General features: G+C 40.4%; 1 protein-coding gene across 1 annotated transcript in view; it reads left to right on the top strand.

Annotated features, from left to right (window-relative positions):
- Positions 1-15,534, top strand: part of calcrla (calcitonin receptor-like a) — a 29,476-nt gene that overhangs the window by 1,970 nt on the left and 11,972 nt on the right. Inside the window, exons 2-4 of the mRNA XM_082509264.1 lie at positions 13,941-14,049; positions 14,578-14,731; positions 14,868-14,978. Coding sequence (XP_082365390.1) covers positions 13,975-14,049; positions 14,578-14,731; positions 14,868-14,978 — 340 coding nt within the window. The 5' untranslated portion in view covers positions 13,941-13,974. The remainder of the gene's footprint in view (positions 1-13,940; positions 14,050-14,577; positions 14,732-14,867; positions 14,979-15,534) is intronic.

Here is a 15,534-nt window from a genome sequence, read left to right as displayed (position 1 = left end):
AAGTATGGGAAAGGTAAAATAACGTTGAGAAATGCCAGAAAGTAAGCCTAGTAAAACAGTGGATCTGCTTTCCTGCCCATGCATGTCGGCCGTCAAGACACTTTGGACAGTGAACGTATCGAAGCTGCCAGTTGGCAGGGCTGTCTGATGAGTCTTTGAGGCCATTTCGCTCTGACATCTTCCAGCGGCTCAGGCCTACACCAAATTCATGAGCCGATTGTGCAATGGGAGTGTCGTGCAGCTCATCACATTTAACCCATGCTGAGTGTTTACTGCCCACGTCTAGAAAGCAACTATTAAATGTGGGTGAGACAAAGATCTTGGCAGCAAAGCTCCCCAAACCTTTGCAGTCTTCATGATATAGCAGAGCTTCTCCTACAGCCATGGCATTTAGAAAGCTGTGCTAGTGGCAGCTCATTTGCAGTGTAGCCGATTCATATGGAGAACCGTGAAAAATAAATTTCTTCAGGCCTTAGAAGAAGCTCTCGTGTGGCTTTTTTGTAGTGATAATACGTGTGTTGAAACTGGAGCTTTTTGTGAAGAATTTATCCTGTAAACTCCAGGTGACCTTCTCTGGTGAGTGCAAAGGCCATCCGATTCACAGTCACAAGCGTAATGATGTTTCTCGTAAAGCGTCACCCCTCATAAATCACCAGGACACAGCTCCTGATCGATTCCTCTGTTTACTTCCTCATCCTGTTGGGGACACTGCAGACCTCTCAGACCTCTATAAAAACCTTCATGACCACAGGTTTCTTGCAGCACCTTTCACTGTCTGTCAGATGTATTTAAATTGATTTCCTATCATGTTTCAAACTGAGTCTCCACCTCTTTTATATATTATATATTTTCTTCCCTGCTCACTCAAGACTGAAGCTATCGTATTACACAAAAGCACAGTGATGTACATATGCAGCACTCCCCTCAGCTTCTGGATTCAGTTTCAGGGATATGAAACCTTTTGAGGTAATTTTTCCACTCATACATTATGATGGGTAAATGTATTTCTCATCTCCAGTTTAAATTGAGGTGCCTGATGGGACGTGTCGCAGCCTAATGTCGTCGGGAGCAGCTTCAGGACGGCTTTGTTGCTGTGTAGTGATTGGCATTTTGAACTGCAGCGCTCTGCGAAGGATAGAAGGAAAAGGCTGCATGGTTTCTAAGGGTCTTCCATGTTTGTGTGAGCTAAACAAACTGAGTGATACAAGCTTCTTGATTTAGTGTGTGGGAGGGGGCTTCTGGCATACACAATAGAGGAAATGGTCCCTGGGAAGAGCTGCATGTTTGTCTTCCAAAGGTGAACCTGGAGTACTAGCAGATGAGTATAGAGCAATTTTGTTTGTTTTTTTCGCCATATAAACTCATAATAAATTCTTGGGGCTTTGATGGAAGATCATTAATAAATAATCTGGTACATTAAGTGCAGAGATTTCTTGTTTGAGAGAGCTTGTTTCCAACCACTTAACACTGCTTCACATTCCTCTTCCACCCTGCGTTTTCTGCAGCTCTGAGCAAATGTCTGCAGCAGCCATTTCTGTTGGATTTCCAATTAGCTAACTTACTCTAGCGTGAAAATACGACTATTATTACTTTCAAGCCCAGGCTGCCGTAAGCTGTGCCAAAAATCTCTCCATTTTATTGTAGTTAATTGGTTTTCAAGGTTAATAAAAGTCTCAAATTGCTTGTTTCCCCATTGAAAAACACAATATGTTATTGTCTGTAGTCTGTGTAATGGTCAATATCATAACGTTGCTTTGGTTAAACATATAGGGAACTATAGCCACTGGGAAAAAGCTCTGTTTGCTGTAAGGGATTATTTGTGCATTGCAATACCATGAGTGGCCACTAGGAAAGATTAGCAGGAAGGATGACTAGAAGCAACTAAGGGTAATATTTAAAATTCATTACATTACAAGATTACGGATGTTAAAATGGTCTGCAAGACAATTCTCTACAAAAGTCTTGAGCCACCTCTCATTTTTAAATATTTTGTTTCCAAAGAGTCAGACTGTTGTATTTTTTTAAGTGATCTGGAGCAATGGTTGGCTCAAGACCTTTGCAGCCTATGGTCTAAATATACTGACTAGCCAATCTCAAAGCTAGATTTGGAGGTGTAGTACTGACATGACTCTCCTCCTTGTTATGGAGCTAGGATTCAAAATGTATTATAGAGCCTCTTAGCAGCTCACATGCAATTATTAACACCCCAGGACAGGAAAATACCTTATAAAAGCCTTAGCATGTGCACTGACAACTGTAAAACTGCCCCAAATATTGCAAATGTGTCTGAGCTTTCTTTTTTGTGGCAATGAAAGGAAGTGCTGTAACATTTTAACTGTATATTTTTGTCATTAACATTAGAACAAAAAGGTAATCTGAGAACTCTTAACATTTTATTTTGTAAAAAGTTACACCCAATACTACTAGTGACACAGTATCCATGTAACCATCAGACATGCATGAGACTGATGCTCTGCGTAGCGTTGAAGCCAGACAGAGCCACAGACCGTATAATGCACTAGATTTCCTGCTAATGCTGCTTTACTGTCCAGCTTACAGACAGGATCTTGTCTTGCTCTGGATCCTTATCTTGCTGACCTCTCTAGTGACTAAGCAGACATCTACTGGGGAGGTTTGCATGCTAGTTACTCCTCAGCCTTACCAAACAAACACTGTCTGCCTTCAACCTCTTGTAGCATGCAATAATTCTTTTACTTGTTAATTTTTTGTGGTTTGAATAGTTTGTCTTATTTTCTCCGATTAACACTTAATTTTCTCAATCTTTTTACAGGTAAAAGTTTTTTTTTTTTACTGATAACAAGCGGTCCGTTATAAATTTAAAATAACTTTGCACCCTTTGTGACAGCAATAAGGGACAATGTCATGTAAAACTAACTGTAAATGACCGTTATTCAGATATTCTCCACAAAAACAAATATATTTATTGAAGCTCTCATGTGTGGGCTAAGCTGTTAAAATGTTTTCGTTACACAAACACAAGGCACGCAGAGAAACTTGAACCGCTTAGTAGTGACGTGAATAGCACTTTCAGAGGTCAAGTCTAGGGCCCACAGCAAGCATACAGAGGATATTCCTTGGCTTCCTTTGGGCTGTTAATTTTGAGCTCCAGTGTTATTTTTGTCGTGGCACTACCCACAGGGAACCACTCATACAGGTCCCTGAGCAGCCTGTGCTCACTGTTGACTGTTGTTAAATGCTAAAAGAGGTTTTCAGCCAGAGATTAAATAATGCATCACAGAACAACCTTACTGCTTTTCTGCATTCAGTGTGTGTGTGTGGTGTGTGTGTGTGTGTGGGGGGGGGGGTGTTATGTGCTCCCTCTGGAATTCAAGAATTCATTTTCTTAATGGAGAATAAGAGTGTGATATGAAGCTTTGGAAATGGTTGGATCTATGTAAATGAAATCGAACACAGGGGGGATTAAAGAATGGTGCTTGACTCGCTTGGAGAGAGATCCCAAAGGACATTTTTCTGGGTTTATAATATTTCAACAGTACAAAGAAAAACAGCCAATAAGTGAGTGGAGGCTTCATTGATAAAATCCACAGAAATGAAGAAAGAAAGAAAGAAACTGGGAGAACACATAAACACTGATTTAAAGGCAGTGTTTGGCCTGAAAATCCTCTGCTGGTTGCCATTTTAATGACCAAGAATCCCCTAAACAAACAGTTATGGAAATAAATTTGGTGAAAAGCAGCAGTTTGTTAGGATGTAGAAATGTCACCCAGAAATGCGGGAACAATTCTGCTGAGGAAGTTTAAGCTATTGTATAAATCTGTCAAGCTGTCAGTGCATTTAAAGCACTTTACAAAGAAAGTCGAGTGACCTGTAAAAATGTGGCTCTATGCAGTGGAGAGAACGGGTGAAATTAACCACACATTCCCACCAGCCTGTGCTGTATGCACCAGGTTACACACTGGGCATGCTCAGGAGGTTATCCATGTGGTTGTATAGCTACTTCAAAACATTTACATCGCAACTGCAAGAGCAGCTATATGGATGCAGTGCAAGACGGAGCCTGATTTATTTTTAACCAGAGTATTTTTATCTAGGTATTTGTACTATTTTTTCCTTTGCGCAGACCAGTGGGCTCTGGAACAGGATCCTTTTCCTATGCTAAGACCTTTAGTATGCAAAGGTAACTGAAGACAGCCTTGGTGTTTGTTATTTTTTGTTGTTGTCAAGATTAATGAGGACACACTAATGAAACGAATTCAGTTTCACATTTTGAGTAAAATCCAGTATTATCTCTTCAGCAATTCAACGCTTGTCTGTTGGCATGCTGCATCGTGTTCATCATTTCTTTTTTAAATCTCAGAGTTTTGGAAAGAAATGATTGTTTTTGTAGGCAGAACTGGATTAGAAGGATTAGTAGAACTGTAAGAAATATATGTAGATGGTTAGATTAGCTTAGTGAAGACAGGGGACAGGTTAAAACCGCTACAATGTAACATGGCTAAAAGATACTGCTATTTGAGCAAATAAAGAAAACTGTGTTGCCAGAATAGATTGGGCAGTCCTTGGATTTGAGTCTTTAGGTTTCTGGAACTCTGTTGAAGTGATGGGACATCATTTTTTTCAGAAAGAAACATTTCATTTGATGTATTAATACTGCTAATTCTATGGATGGGGCAAACGTCATCCTCAATGAGACCACATATGTCATCTAAAGATGATACACAGTGATGCTCACCTCAAAAGGACAAGCAGATCCAAACCACACTAGCAAAAGGTCCTCCAGAGCAAGACGGTCACCATTTTTTTTCCCCCTTTTCTTTCATCACCTATCAGTAACCTCCCTAGAGCGTAACTCCAAAGATCACTAACGGGTTAGGCCATGTCTCATCTGTGTTTTAAAAAAAAAAAAAAAAATCTAGTATTTTATGTTGTCCACACAGAAAACATTTAATAGTTCTAAGTAGTAGTTGTAGTACAGTACTCAGCTGTATTTTTAAAGGGTTCAAAGAAGGCTACTGTGTGAAAGTACTGCAGAGTATTGCTGTGCTGTCTACATGAGTTGCGACCCGGCTCAAAACCCACAACATGATGTGGAGACTGATATCAGAGTTTTAAGAAACATTCCTTTTTGTTTCAAATTACTTGATAGGCTTGGCTAAAACACTTACAGCCCAGTGAGCATAAAGCCTCAGCCCTCCATACACCACACTTCATCAGGAGTAGCCAATCAGCAATTAAACCCAGGCAACACCTGAGAGGGTCACACAGGGGTCACAGTGGTGTGCTGTGACATTAACCTGGTTCTTGAATGCTTTGGTTTAATATTTTAGGTCTGTAACTAATGATAAAATGTCCTTGAGGTGGCAGTTGCTGTGAATTGAATTGAATCCTCTGTGTTGACTCCTGCTTTCTCAGTTGTTAAGTCACTTTGTGATTTAAAAGGTTTGAAAATACAATGAATCAATTTTCAGAAAACCTTCACCTGTGTTTGAAATATTCAATTCATACTGAATCACTGGCACATAAGCAGCATTTTACTGATGTAATTGGCCCACTCATAAGGTTTTTTTTAAGTCATTTATACAGTTTGATAGTTTATTAGCATAGTTACAACAATAAATTTGGGGTGACAGGAGCTGATTACAGGGTAGGAACAAAGGGGAAAAGCTCAGCTGCTGCACACAGGCACTGAATACTTGGCATAATTAGAACTATGCCTCAAAACTCTGCTTGCAGGACTCTTTTAAAGCCAACACATACTTGACATTCAGAACAAAAAATGTCACACGTAACCTTTTGCTTTTCTTTTCGTTTAAGTGCGTTTTTGTGATGTTTGTGTGTATTCTTTGTGTGACTATTAATATTTCTAACATAAACTTTATCATCACCACTAAAGGTTATGTCACATGCCAAGAATGTATTTTCAACTAGTTTCACCTCCCCTAGCAGACAAAGAAACACCAACACTAAACAATACTTCATAAAGATTCACCTATGCTCATCCGAAAAACTGCAAACATCCAAGTCTGACAGAAAAATCCTGTAATCCTCTGAACGTAGCCAAGAGTAAAATGGCCCGTATTATTAAAGCGCTTTACTAGTCCTTAAAGACCCCAAAGCGCTTTACATATCCAGTCATCCACCCATTCACACACACATTCACACACTGGTGATGGTAGCTACATTGTAGCCACAGCAACCCTGGGGCGCACTGACAGAGGCAAGGCTGCCGGACACTGGTGCCACCGGGCCCTCTGACCACCACCAGTAGGCAACGGGTGAAGTGTCTTGCCCAAGGACACAATGACCAAGACTGTCCAAGCCGGGGCTCGAACCGGCAACCTTCCGATTACAAGGCGAACTCCCAACTCTTCAGCCACGATCGCCCTACTGCTCTGCAAAACTGCAGAAGTACTAGGTGTATCTATATGTGGCAATAACAGAATGGTTGGGATGCATAACACATGGGCCCAGATGCACTGAGCAGCAAGTTCATGGTTTAATCCCTGACCTCAGACCATTTGCTATATGACATTCCCGTAAATGCTTTCCTACAGTTCCCGGCTCAGCTGTTGCTGTCAAAAACATAACAATGCCATAGTCTCCCCCAAAGTGATAGTGGTATAACAGAAGGACACATACTTTCAAATTCCTTGAACAGTCATAATTCCCCAAGATGTTTAGTTGCACATGCATTTCCCTATGCAGGCTCGGAGTCTTCACACTTCCCTAATTGCTGTACAACATCTGGCATCATCCAACCATAAGCCTGTCCTTCCTTAGTTGTGGAGATGAGTTTTAGAATTCACTCTTTTCAACACCGCCGTCATAAATAGATCCACGTGCTTGCCTTAAGGACACTGGCATGCTTGTGAGGGTGTGAATGAAATGACATGAATGTTTTGGTATCTGAGTTGCTGTCTATTTCAAAACCACAAGAACACAGCCCCCCTCCTGCCCTGTTAATGCAAAGAATATTGCATTGCTTTAGTCGGGGTGGGTGGAAGGAGATTTGCAGCAGTCTTTTCATGCAACAAAGAGGACTCCTCCTTCACATTAGTGTGGGAATGCTGTTGTTTTTCCAGACATCTGGTGATGCCCCTGGCAACTGGGAAGTCTGCTCTCATGTCCCAGGCTTGGTAAGATCAGTTGCTGTAAGGCTGAACTCCTATTCAGGCATGTTCACTCACATGGATAAAAGCTACACGTACAGCTGATCCTGTGGAAAACATCCAACAGCTAAATTTGGCCCTGTTAATCAGAAGGGAAGCTCTCAGAGGAACCGTGTTCTCACATCCTCGTGTTTTTTGGGTTTGTCACTCTTGTTTCCCGTATATTCGTGGTCAGCATCATTTAAAGGCATGCAGATTTTTCCTTTCTTAGCATTTCCTCTTTCACAGACCCTCCTCTGTCCTCTAAAATAATAATCAGCCTGCGATAATGCAGTAAAACGGTGTAAAACCAAGCAGGTAGGAACGCTTCCATTACTCCTTGAACACATTAAGTCTTCCTTGTCAGAACGGCTCTGTTTAAATAATCCATTTTGTGTCGGAGGAAATGAAGATTGTGGCTGCAAAGTGTGCACAAACATGATAAAAGAAGGGTTATAAGTAATTGTCAGTCATAATGAGTAATTCTTATTGTATGTAATTGTATGCTAGTTGTTCGTTTGGAATGATGTACTGCACTTGAAGTACTCATTTTCTCAACAAATGTGTACGCTGGCTTATGAAGGCACAGACCAAGGACATGTGCTGCTGTAATACAGACTATGATAATGAGTGTCTAGAGAGAGAGTGGTTTGCTCTCACCAAAAGAATCATTTTTATTTCTGTACTTGCTACAACCTGTTTTCAGGTCTTAAATAGAGAGTCCTTCATGTTTTTAAACAAAAGCCGTGCACTGAATTTCAAATTCAAAAAACACACGGGAAAAGACCCAGGGAAACCGAGTTAATGATAAAAACGCTAAAAAAAATGATGATAGAAACCCTGCAAACCATACATTTCACACCCGAGCTTGTGGCATGGTACCAAACGACCAGGCCGTTTGGTACTATAGGCTATTGACTACTGAATCTGTGCTTGAAACGTGTGTCCACACACCAAATCTTCCCTGACTCTGTGTGTACTGACATGGTAAATGATGGCATGACTGATATGGAATTAGTTCCAGAAGGCACAACTCTGCTGTTTATCTTGTCTCATCTCTTGTTTACAGAGCAAGCATAGGACACTCAAGACCTCTATACCCCAGTGACCAGATTTGTGCGAAGCTCTCAAAGGCCGATAACAGTGTTTTGCAAACATTGCAGTGTAACAGCACAGCATCATTATCATCATTTATCTTTTCATTTTGCACTTCTTTGCTTATCTTTCAGCAGAGAGTAAAACTGATCACTTTACATAATATTTTTGTGATGGATTATTCTTTTCTCTGATTCACTTACTATTGTTTAAAATATGGTCAGCTACTAGTGCAAATATTGTTTGAAGAAGAATTGTTTCATAATTGCGTCTTTTTTTTTAAATCAAATTTGCCGTAGACAGAACAGGAATAAATCTTGGCGGCATCTTTTGCAAGCAGAGGTTTAATCGGCTCCCAGTACCTGCTTCCCGCTCCGTTTAATCCCATATCCATGCTATAGATTGAGACGGTAATGCAGTTACTGGCCTTTACCAGCCTAAAGGTTCTCCGAATGCCACTGAGCCGAACTTGATGGAACTTGGTGTGCAGGGCGCCAAACATCCTGTGAGTACAAAAGGATGTTTACAGTGCAGCATAACATCTCTGCAGGGACAGTGGGAGTTGATAAGTGCAGGCTGGGCTCTGGCACTGGGTGAGAAGACGGCAGATGTTATACATAGGCTGTTTTTTCTGGGTAACTTTCTGCTTGCAGATGTAGTAGGTGATGTCATCTCTTGTGTAAAGTGTACATGACTAACCACTTCAGTGAAACACTCTGAGGTACTACAGATAATAGTGGACCACCTACAGTTTGCACTGGTCTGCTGTTGGATAAAGTTGACCCAAACAGATCAATAATCAAGTGCTGTGCCTCTGTGGAGGCTGCTCTCCTGGTTTTGAGCTGCAATTAGCCGAAACATGTTTATGAAGTTTGCGAAATAGTTGCAAATCAAATGTCCAAAATTTTCCATTTTGTTTGTATCTACACGAATATGGAAAACAAAAAAAGTATTCAGTCTTAGGATGAAGTAAAAGCGAGAAGTTTTCATTTTCTTAAGAACTCTAAAAACAATTCTTTCTTTAAAAAGACTTGTGGGAAGTCTGAGTGCTGTCCTGGACTGTGTCACGATAACGCCAGCCCGCTGCTACAGCTGTTGAGCTCTCATTACCTCCATAATAGCAGCATTAATAGGACATAGAGACATAGTAAAAGTTAAGTACATGAATGTAAACACAGACAAACCACAAGGATTATGTAACAGAGAGTCATCAAGAGGATTATGTGACAGACGTGGCAGATAATCAGAGGGATCCTTTTTTTCTCTGTAGCTAACAGCAGGGACACTACTGGTATTATTATACTAGTAGTATAATAACAGTTTTAGCTGCAAGGCTCTGTAGTTAAGTACACAGTTAAATGGATCGGGTTGTTTAATTAACCAAGAGCTTATTTTGTGTCTGTGTAAAACTGTGTGTGTATAAGCACAGAATTAGGGATGGGAATTAATAAGAAAATAGTGGTTCCAATTCCATTATCAATATCACTTCATGGATTCCATTCAATTCCTGGCTTTTTTTTGGCTCTGCTTTAAGAATCACCACCGTTGCTAAACAGCATATCAAAGACATCACGTTCACTCTAATTAATTGCATGCTGTGTGCATAATGTATTACATATTTTACACAGAACACTGTGTAACACACACAAAGTTGTGTTAGCAGCATAATGCACTTGTTTTTGTCCTAGTCATGAATTTATTAATTTTATTTGGAAATGCAATAATAAAAATTTCCGCTGTCCAAAGTTGCTCCAGAAACCCCCACACAGGATTGAACCAGCTGAAGGTGAAATGATGTCCACAAAGCAGGCTGTGATGGGAGCACAGTGAGAGCTGCACGTAGGCTTACACAGAACAGCTGTTCTGATCACACAGTATGTGGCACTGCTGGTGGATCATGCTCTGTTTTCTGTTTACTGCAGAAGTTCAGTAGCATTGTTGCATATTTCTCACAATTGCTTATTTATTAGTTGTGTTGGAGCACACATAATTAACATTTTCTCTCTCAGAATCATTTCAACAAGTAAGCATAGTTTCTGACATCACTGAGATTTCTATGAAGTCTTGTCATAGCTTGTTTAAGACTACTTTTGATAAAAAGGTATTTGTTATGTGTTATGGCTTGAGAGTGAATATTAAATGTGAAATTTCCACCGTGACATGCGGGAAAGTCACCACATGTATTGTTAGTTAAATGGTACAATATTATCAGTTTAAAACAATAACGTACATGCACGCACACATGCGTGCACACACACACTCACACACACACGCACAGGTTGTCTGAAATGATGCATCCTCTGTATCACTGTATTTATATTAAAAAAAAACTTGCCAAGAAACAGCTGGGGTTCTTGACAGAGTAGGGCTGTGTGTCTGTGTGTGTTTGTGCATTTCTGTGTGTTTGACTGTGTGCGAGCGTGACAGAGCAGCTGATCTTTTCCTGGCTGTTTCTAATTTGCACATCACCATAATGTTTTACAATCCCACTTTCAGTAAGTCCCTCCTCTGTCTCAGCTTAATGCTGTTTTAACTCTGAGCAGACTTGAGGAGCACTGAGCCAGCCAGTCCCTTTGGTGACTGAGCAGTGTGGGGACCTGTGTGGGAATAAAAGCTACTTTCACCTGCTCCTTATTCAGAAGGGTATCGCCACTGCGGGCTTGCCTGCATGTTTGATTTGGCAGTGTTTTTGCACTGGGATGCCCTTTCTGAGCCAACCCCAAAGGGATTTGTGTCTACCTCCAGCATTGAAGTAAGGCTCTTTTGCTTGTTAGGCAAATGTGAAAACCACTATGAGAATAAACAGGGTCAGTTTTCTCTCTGGAATACTGATTGATGGGTGTAGTGTACTGGCCAGTGAAATATCAATATGAAAGCAGGGGGATCCCAGGGGGACTATTCTATTCACACATCATCACAGCTGAGAATTTGTATCTTTTTTATTGTATTGATAAGGCATTGTATCGTATGGATCTTAATGATCTTCTAGAACCATATCACCCCATTACAGCTCTTTGCTCTCGCTCTGCAGGCTTACTTGTTGTTGTTCCTAGAGTATTTAAAAGTAGAATGGGAGGCAGAGCCTTCGGTTTTCAGGCCCTACTTCTGTGGAACCAGTTTCTAGTTTGGATTCAGGAGACCGACACTATCTCTACTTTTAAGATTAGGCTTAAAACTTTCTTTTTGGTAAAGCATATGGTTAAGGCTGGATCAGGTGACCACGAGTCCTCCCTTAGTTACGCTGCAATAGGTGTAGGCTGCTGGGGAATTCCCATGATGCATTAAGTATTTCTGCTTCAGTCACCTCCCTGAGCCTGGTTCTGCTAGAGGTTTCCTCCTGTTAAAATGGAGTTTTTCCTTCCCACTGTCGCCAAAGCACTTACTCATATGGAGTTGTCTGATTGTTGGGGTTTTCTCTGTATTATTGTAGGGTCTTTACCTTACAATGCAAAGTGCCTTGAAGCCACTGTTGTTGTGATTTCATGCTATGTAAAGAAAACTGAATTGAAACTAGTTTGGCATTCTTCTAAAGACTCAGTAACACAGGCCCAGAGACTGATTAGCAACCACCTGGTACCATAATTACCAGTTACAAGAGAAAAATAAATATTACTTGACCAAAAGTTGTTGCTGGCAGTCGCCGTGGAATCAATTGCTAAAGCCTTATTCACACAGGTCTAAAGACCCGTCAAAGACCCTGGAAACTGCTGCCCACTAGTGACTATTCCACAACTGGTTGGTGAGAGGTTGCTGGAGGTTGGACTGTCACTCGAGTGAAATTGGTTGCAAAGAGTTAAACACTTTCAGTAAACCCCTCTTCTGCCTCCTTTTAAATGTGAGCAGACTTGAGGAGACGCTGCATCAGCATCTTCTGTGACTGAGCTGCAGATAGAGCTGTGAGAATGAAATGGGTCAAATCTCTCTCTAATGTACTGACTGATGTCTGTGCTGCTCCCCCCACTTTTCTTCTTCTTCTTCTTTCTGTGACTGTAAGGTTCAAGTAACTAAGCAGTGAATATTTCAGCTCTTCATCCAGATGCGATGCTCACAGGAAAGGCAGCTGATTATATTGCTGAGTGTATAATTGGTAATTAAAATGTTTCCAAAAGAGAAACTTATAAATGGAATTAGTCTACAACTCATTATAGGTGTGTCCCACAAACGGAATGTGAGTCTGTGGGAAACACTGCTCTGGTTCACATAAAGCGACCCTGCACACCTGTTTCTGATACTTTTGAGAATGTAAAGTGCAGACAAGCAACTTTGGAGGGAGAATGGGGTAGGCGGGGTATGATTATGTCATGTGCTACAATAAAAGTTTAAACATAGGCCTGACTGTTCTGCATGCGATTGATCACAGAAAGTTAAAAACATTCATCTGTAATATATGCAGTGATGGTTGAGATGGTCTTCTAACTACATCACTAGATGCAAATAGCAACATCGTCCCAGTTATCTGGAGCTGAGCTTTACTGCTTGGGATATTGTGGATTTGTTTGCTGGTTAAAGAGAAGAGCACCGGTTGGTCTGCAGCTTCATAACATTTCAGCAAACTTAATCAGACTTCAGATGTTGCAAATAAAAGTGACCTACAGGTGACCTAGTTCCTTTAGGGTATGAAGGATGTTATTAAATTTCACTAACCTATTCCTGCATGCCATATCATTATCCTGGGGATCAGGTTCTCTCTCTGTCTCCCATTCTCAAGCTTGTTACCCACCGAAAGCCTCACTGCCACAAGAACCTATTGATTTGAATTGTTAGCAATGGTAACAACTTATCTCAGGTTATCTTGGTGCCAGTACAGCATTTCTTCCTCATGCTGTGATATATTTGTACATTTGCATCACAGGTTTTAGACGTTTAACTCCAAGTCAAACATAAGCCGCTTAAACTATCTAAAGCTACCCGAGCATTAGTAAACCCACTGTTTTGCAAAGCAAATCTGTAGAACCTGAGGGATATGCTTCTATTTGAATTTTCTCTCATCTGCTATTCCACAGCCTTGTCATGAAATCCCAGTGGCCAGCAGCTTTGCTGCAAACAACCTTATGGGATTCTGCTTTGATGAGGTGCAACTTGCACCCACTAACAGATTTATAAGTGCTGTCAGAATTTATGATGGACTGCAAACCAAAAGAAGTTTGGCTTACAAAACACACGCGGAAGTAGGAACAGGAGATTTTAAGCCTGTACTGTGCTTACAAGACTTTTACCACTTCCTTTGATTGATACGGCTTTGTTGGGTTGATTACAGCTGCTTATTTTTTCAGCTGTGCGTTCCCTTGAATACTATGCCAAAAAGCTACATCACAGGAGCCTGTAATTCCAAGCTGACCTAACATGGAGAGTGAGGGCACGTTATATTGCTGTTTATTGGGAGAACATACTGTACAGTGCTTTGCTGTAGTTAATCCTCGGTATTAAAACAAACTGATTCGGCCAAGTTCTTGTTACAAAGTTTCTTTTGGTCACAGAATAAATTTGTTGTATTTAATGATTCAGTAAATTTTCTAACTCAGCTGATGTCCTGAACTGGAAAAACAGAAACTTAATGAACATTTAGCAAAGGTCAACTCACTCTTATCCACTTAGACTATTCAGTGTCATTCCAGTGTCATCTTATATATAAGAAGGGCCTTTTTTATGAGGACATTTTATTACATTTTAATGATTATCTAATGTTAATGTTTAATTATTTGCTTTCCATTGCAGGTCTGCAGTTTGTAAATCATCGTCCAGCTCTGAAATGGCTGACAGGAAGTTGGATGGCTTTGGACAGATTTGGATGGTAGCGCTTATACTGCTGTGTAATCCAGCAGCGGTAGGTCAGCCAAAATGCACACAAGACACAGTTTAGTTCTTACTGATCTAAATTTCATAAATACAGCAACCACCTTTAATTCTACCTCAGAGAGTTATGTACTGCTAGGCTGTTTATGTTTGATGTTATCCTTTAAAGGACAAAAAATGCAGCTTCAGGTTGGTGTTTGGACACATCTGTGCACCAATACTAAGGCATAGATGTCATAGTTTCCATGCAGCGCAACTGACTTTAATGAATCACTAAGTATGACTCCCTTTTCCTGCATTTGGTAGTATGTGTTGACTGTTTTAGACTAATGCATCACCAGAGGGTTCGCAAGTACATAACCAAAGATGGCTCAGAGACATCTTTACTCATTTTAAACATAACCAACAGTACTTTTTGTACCCTCTCACTGAGCGAGAATTTATACACTTGTTTCTTTTACTTGGTTTCTGTTGCACTGTACCATAACATATCTCTCATTCTACTTTGTAAAGCTTAAAAAAATGAGTGGATTTCTATTTTTTCTCACCTGTCTTGTAGTTTATGGTGAAGGCAAGTCTGGCGATCAATGAAACCCAGCAGCAGGCTTCAACCAGTGTCTACAATGACATTACGGTCACCAGGAACAAGATAGTCACAGCCCAGTTTGAGTGCTATCAAAAGTTAATGAAAGAAAATACCCACAGCAGACAAGGTAAAGCTGTCTTGATTGAAATTGGTTAAGAGAACCCTACTTTCAAAATTCTATAAATCTATTCTTCAATTCTTAGTTTGCAATGTTCCAAATGTGAAGAGCAAAAAAGCTCTTAAAATGATGTCTGTGTTTTTAGAACCTGTGTGCAATCGCACGTGGGATGGCTGGCTTTGCTGGGATGACACCAAAGCAGGAGTTACATCCGAGCAGCACTGCCCGGACTACTTCCAGGATTTTGATCCATCAGGTGAGATCTGCAGCTTCTAGCAGCCAATTTTCTTCATCCACCTGCAGATTTACAGATGACAACTTACTCTGATGATTATTCCTTGTTGTGGCTTTCAGGTCCTCATTCATAACTTTGAAGGCCTTTAGTAAAAAAACAAAAGCCCAAACCAAGATAACACTTATTATATCACCAAGGTTAAAGCTCTCCAGAACCACAAAAGGTATTATGTAACAGATTTCGCAGGCTGAGGGGAGCTCTTCATGATTAATGACTGTTCTTCATGTATAAATTTGCTTCACCTTTTAGCTTGAATCTTTCTAAGTGAAAAAAGCAAAGACTATACCTCACACTATGCTCACACACTGAATGTAAATACCAATTACAGCAAATGGCCATGAAGCAGAAAAGCTCTGTTCTCAGTATTAACACAGGATTTGTAATTTTTAGTGTATTAAATCACTGACTTCAGCTCCTTCTGTTAATGAGGCAGGGTTTTTGTGTGTGTGATTATTAACTTATGCGTGTATGGAGTGGTGTAAATACATCACTGTTTATTACAGTAAATTTGATTTAA

This window comes from Aulonocara stuartgranti (assembly GCF_965226115.1).
Source record: "Aulonocara stuartgranti genome assembly, chromosome: 16".
In the NCBI taxonomy this organism is placed as follows: domain Eukaryota; kingdom Metazoa; phylum Chordata; class Actinopteri; order Cichliformes; family Cichlidae; genus Aulonocara; species Aulonocara stuartgranti.
Note: the sequence above shows the minus strand (reverse complement) of the source record. Positions and strands in the feature narration are given on the sequence as shown.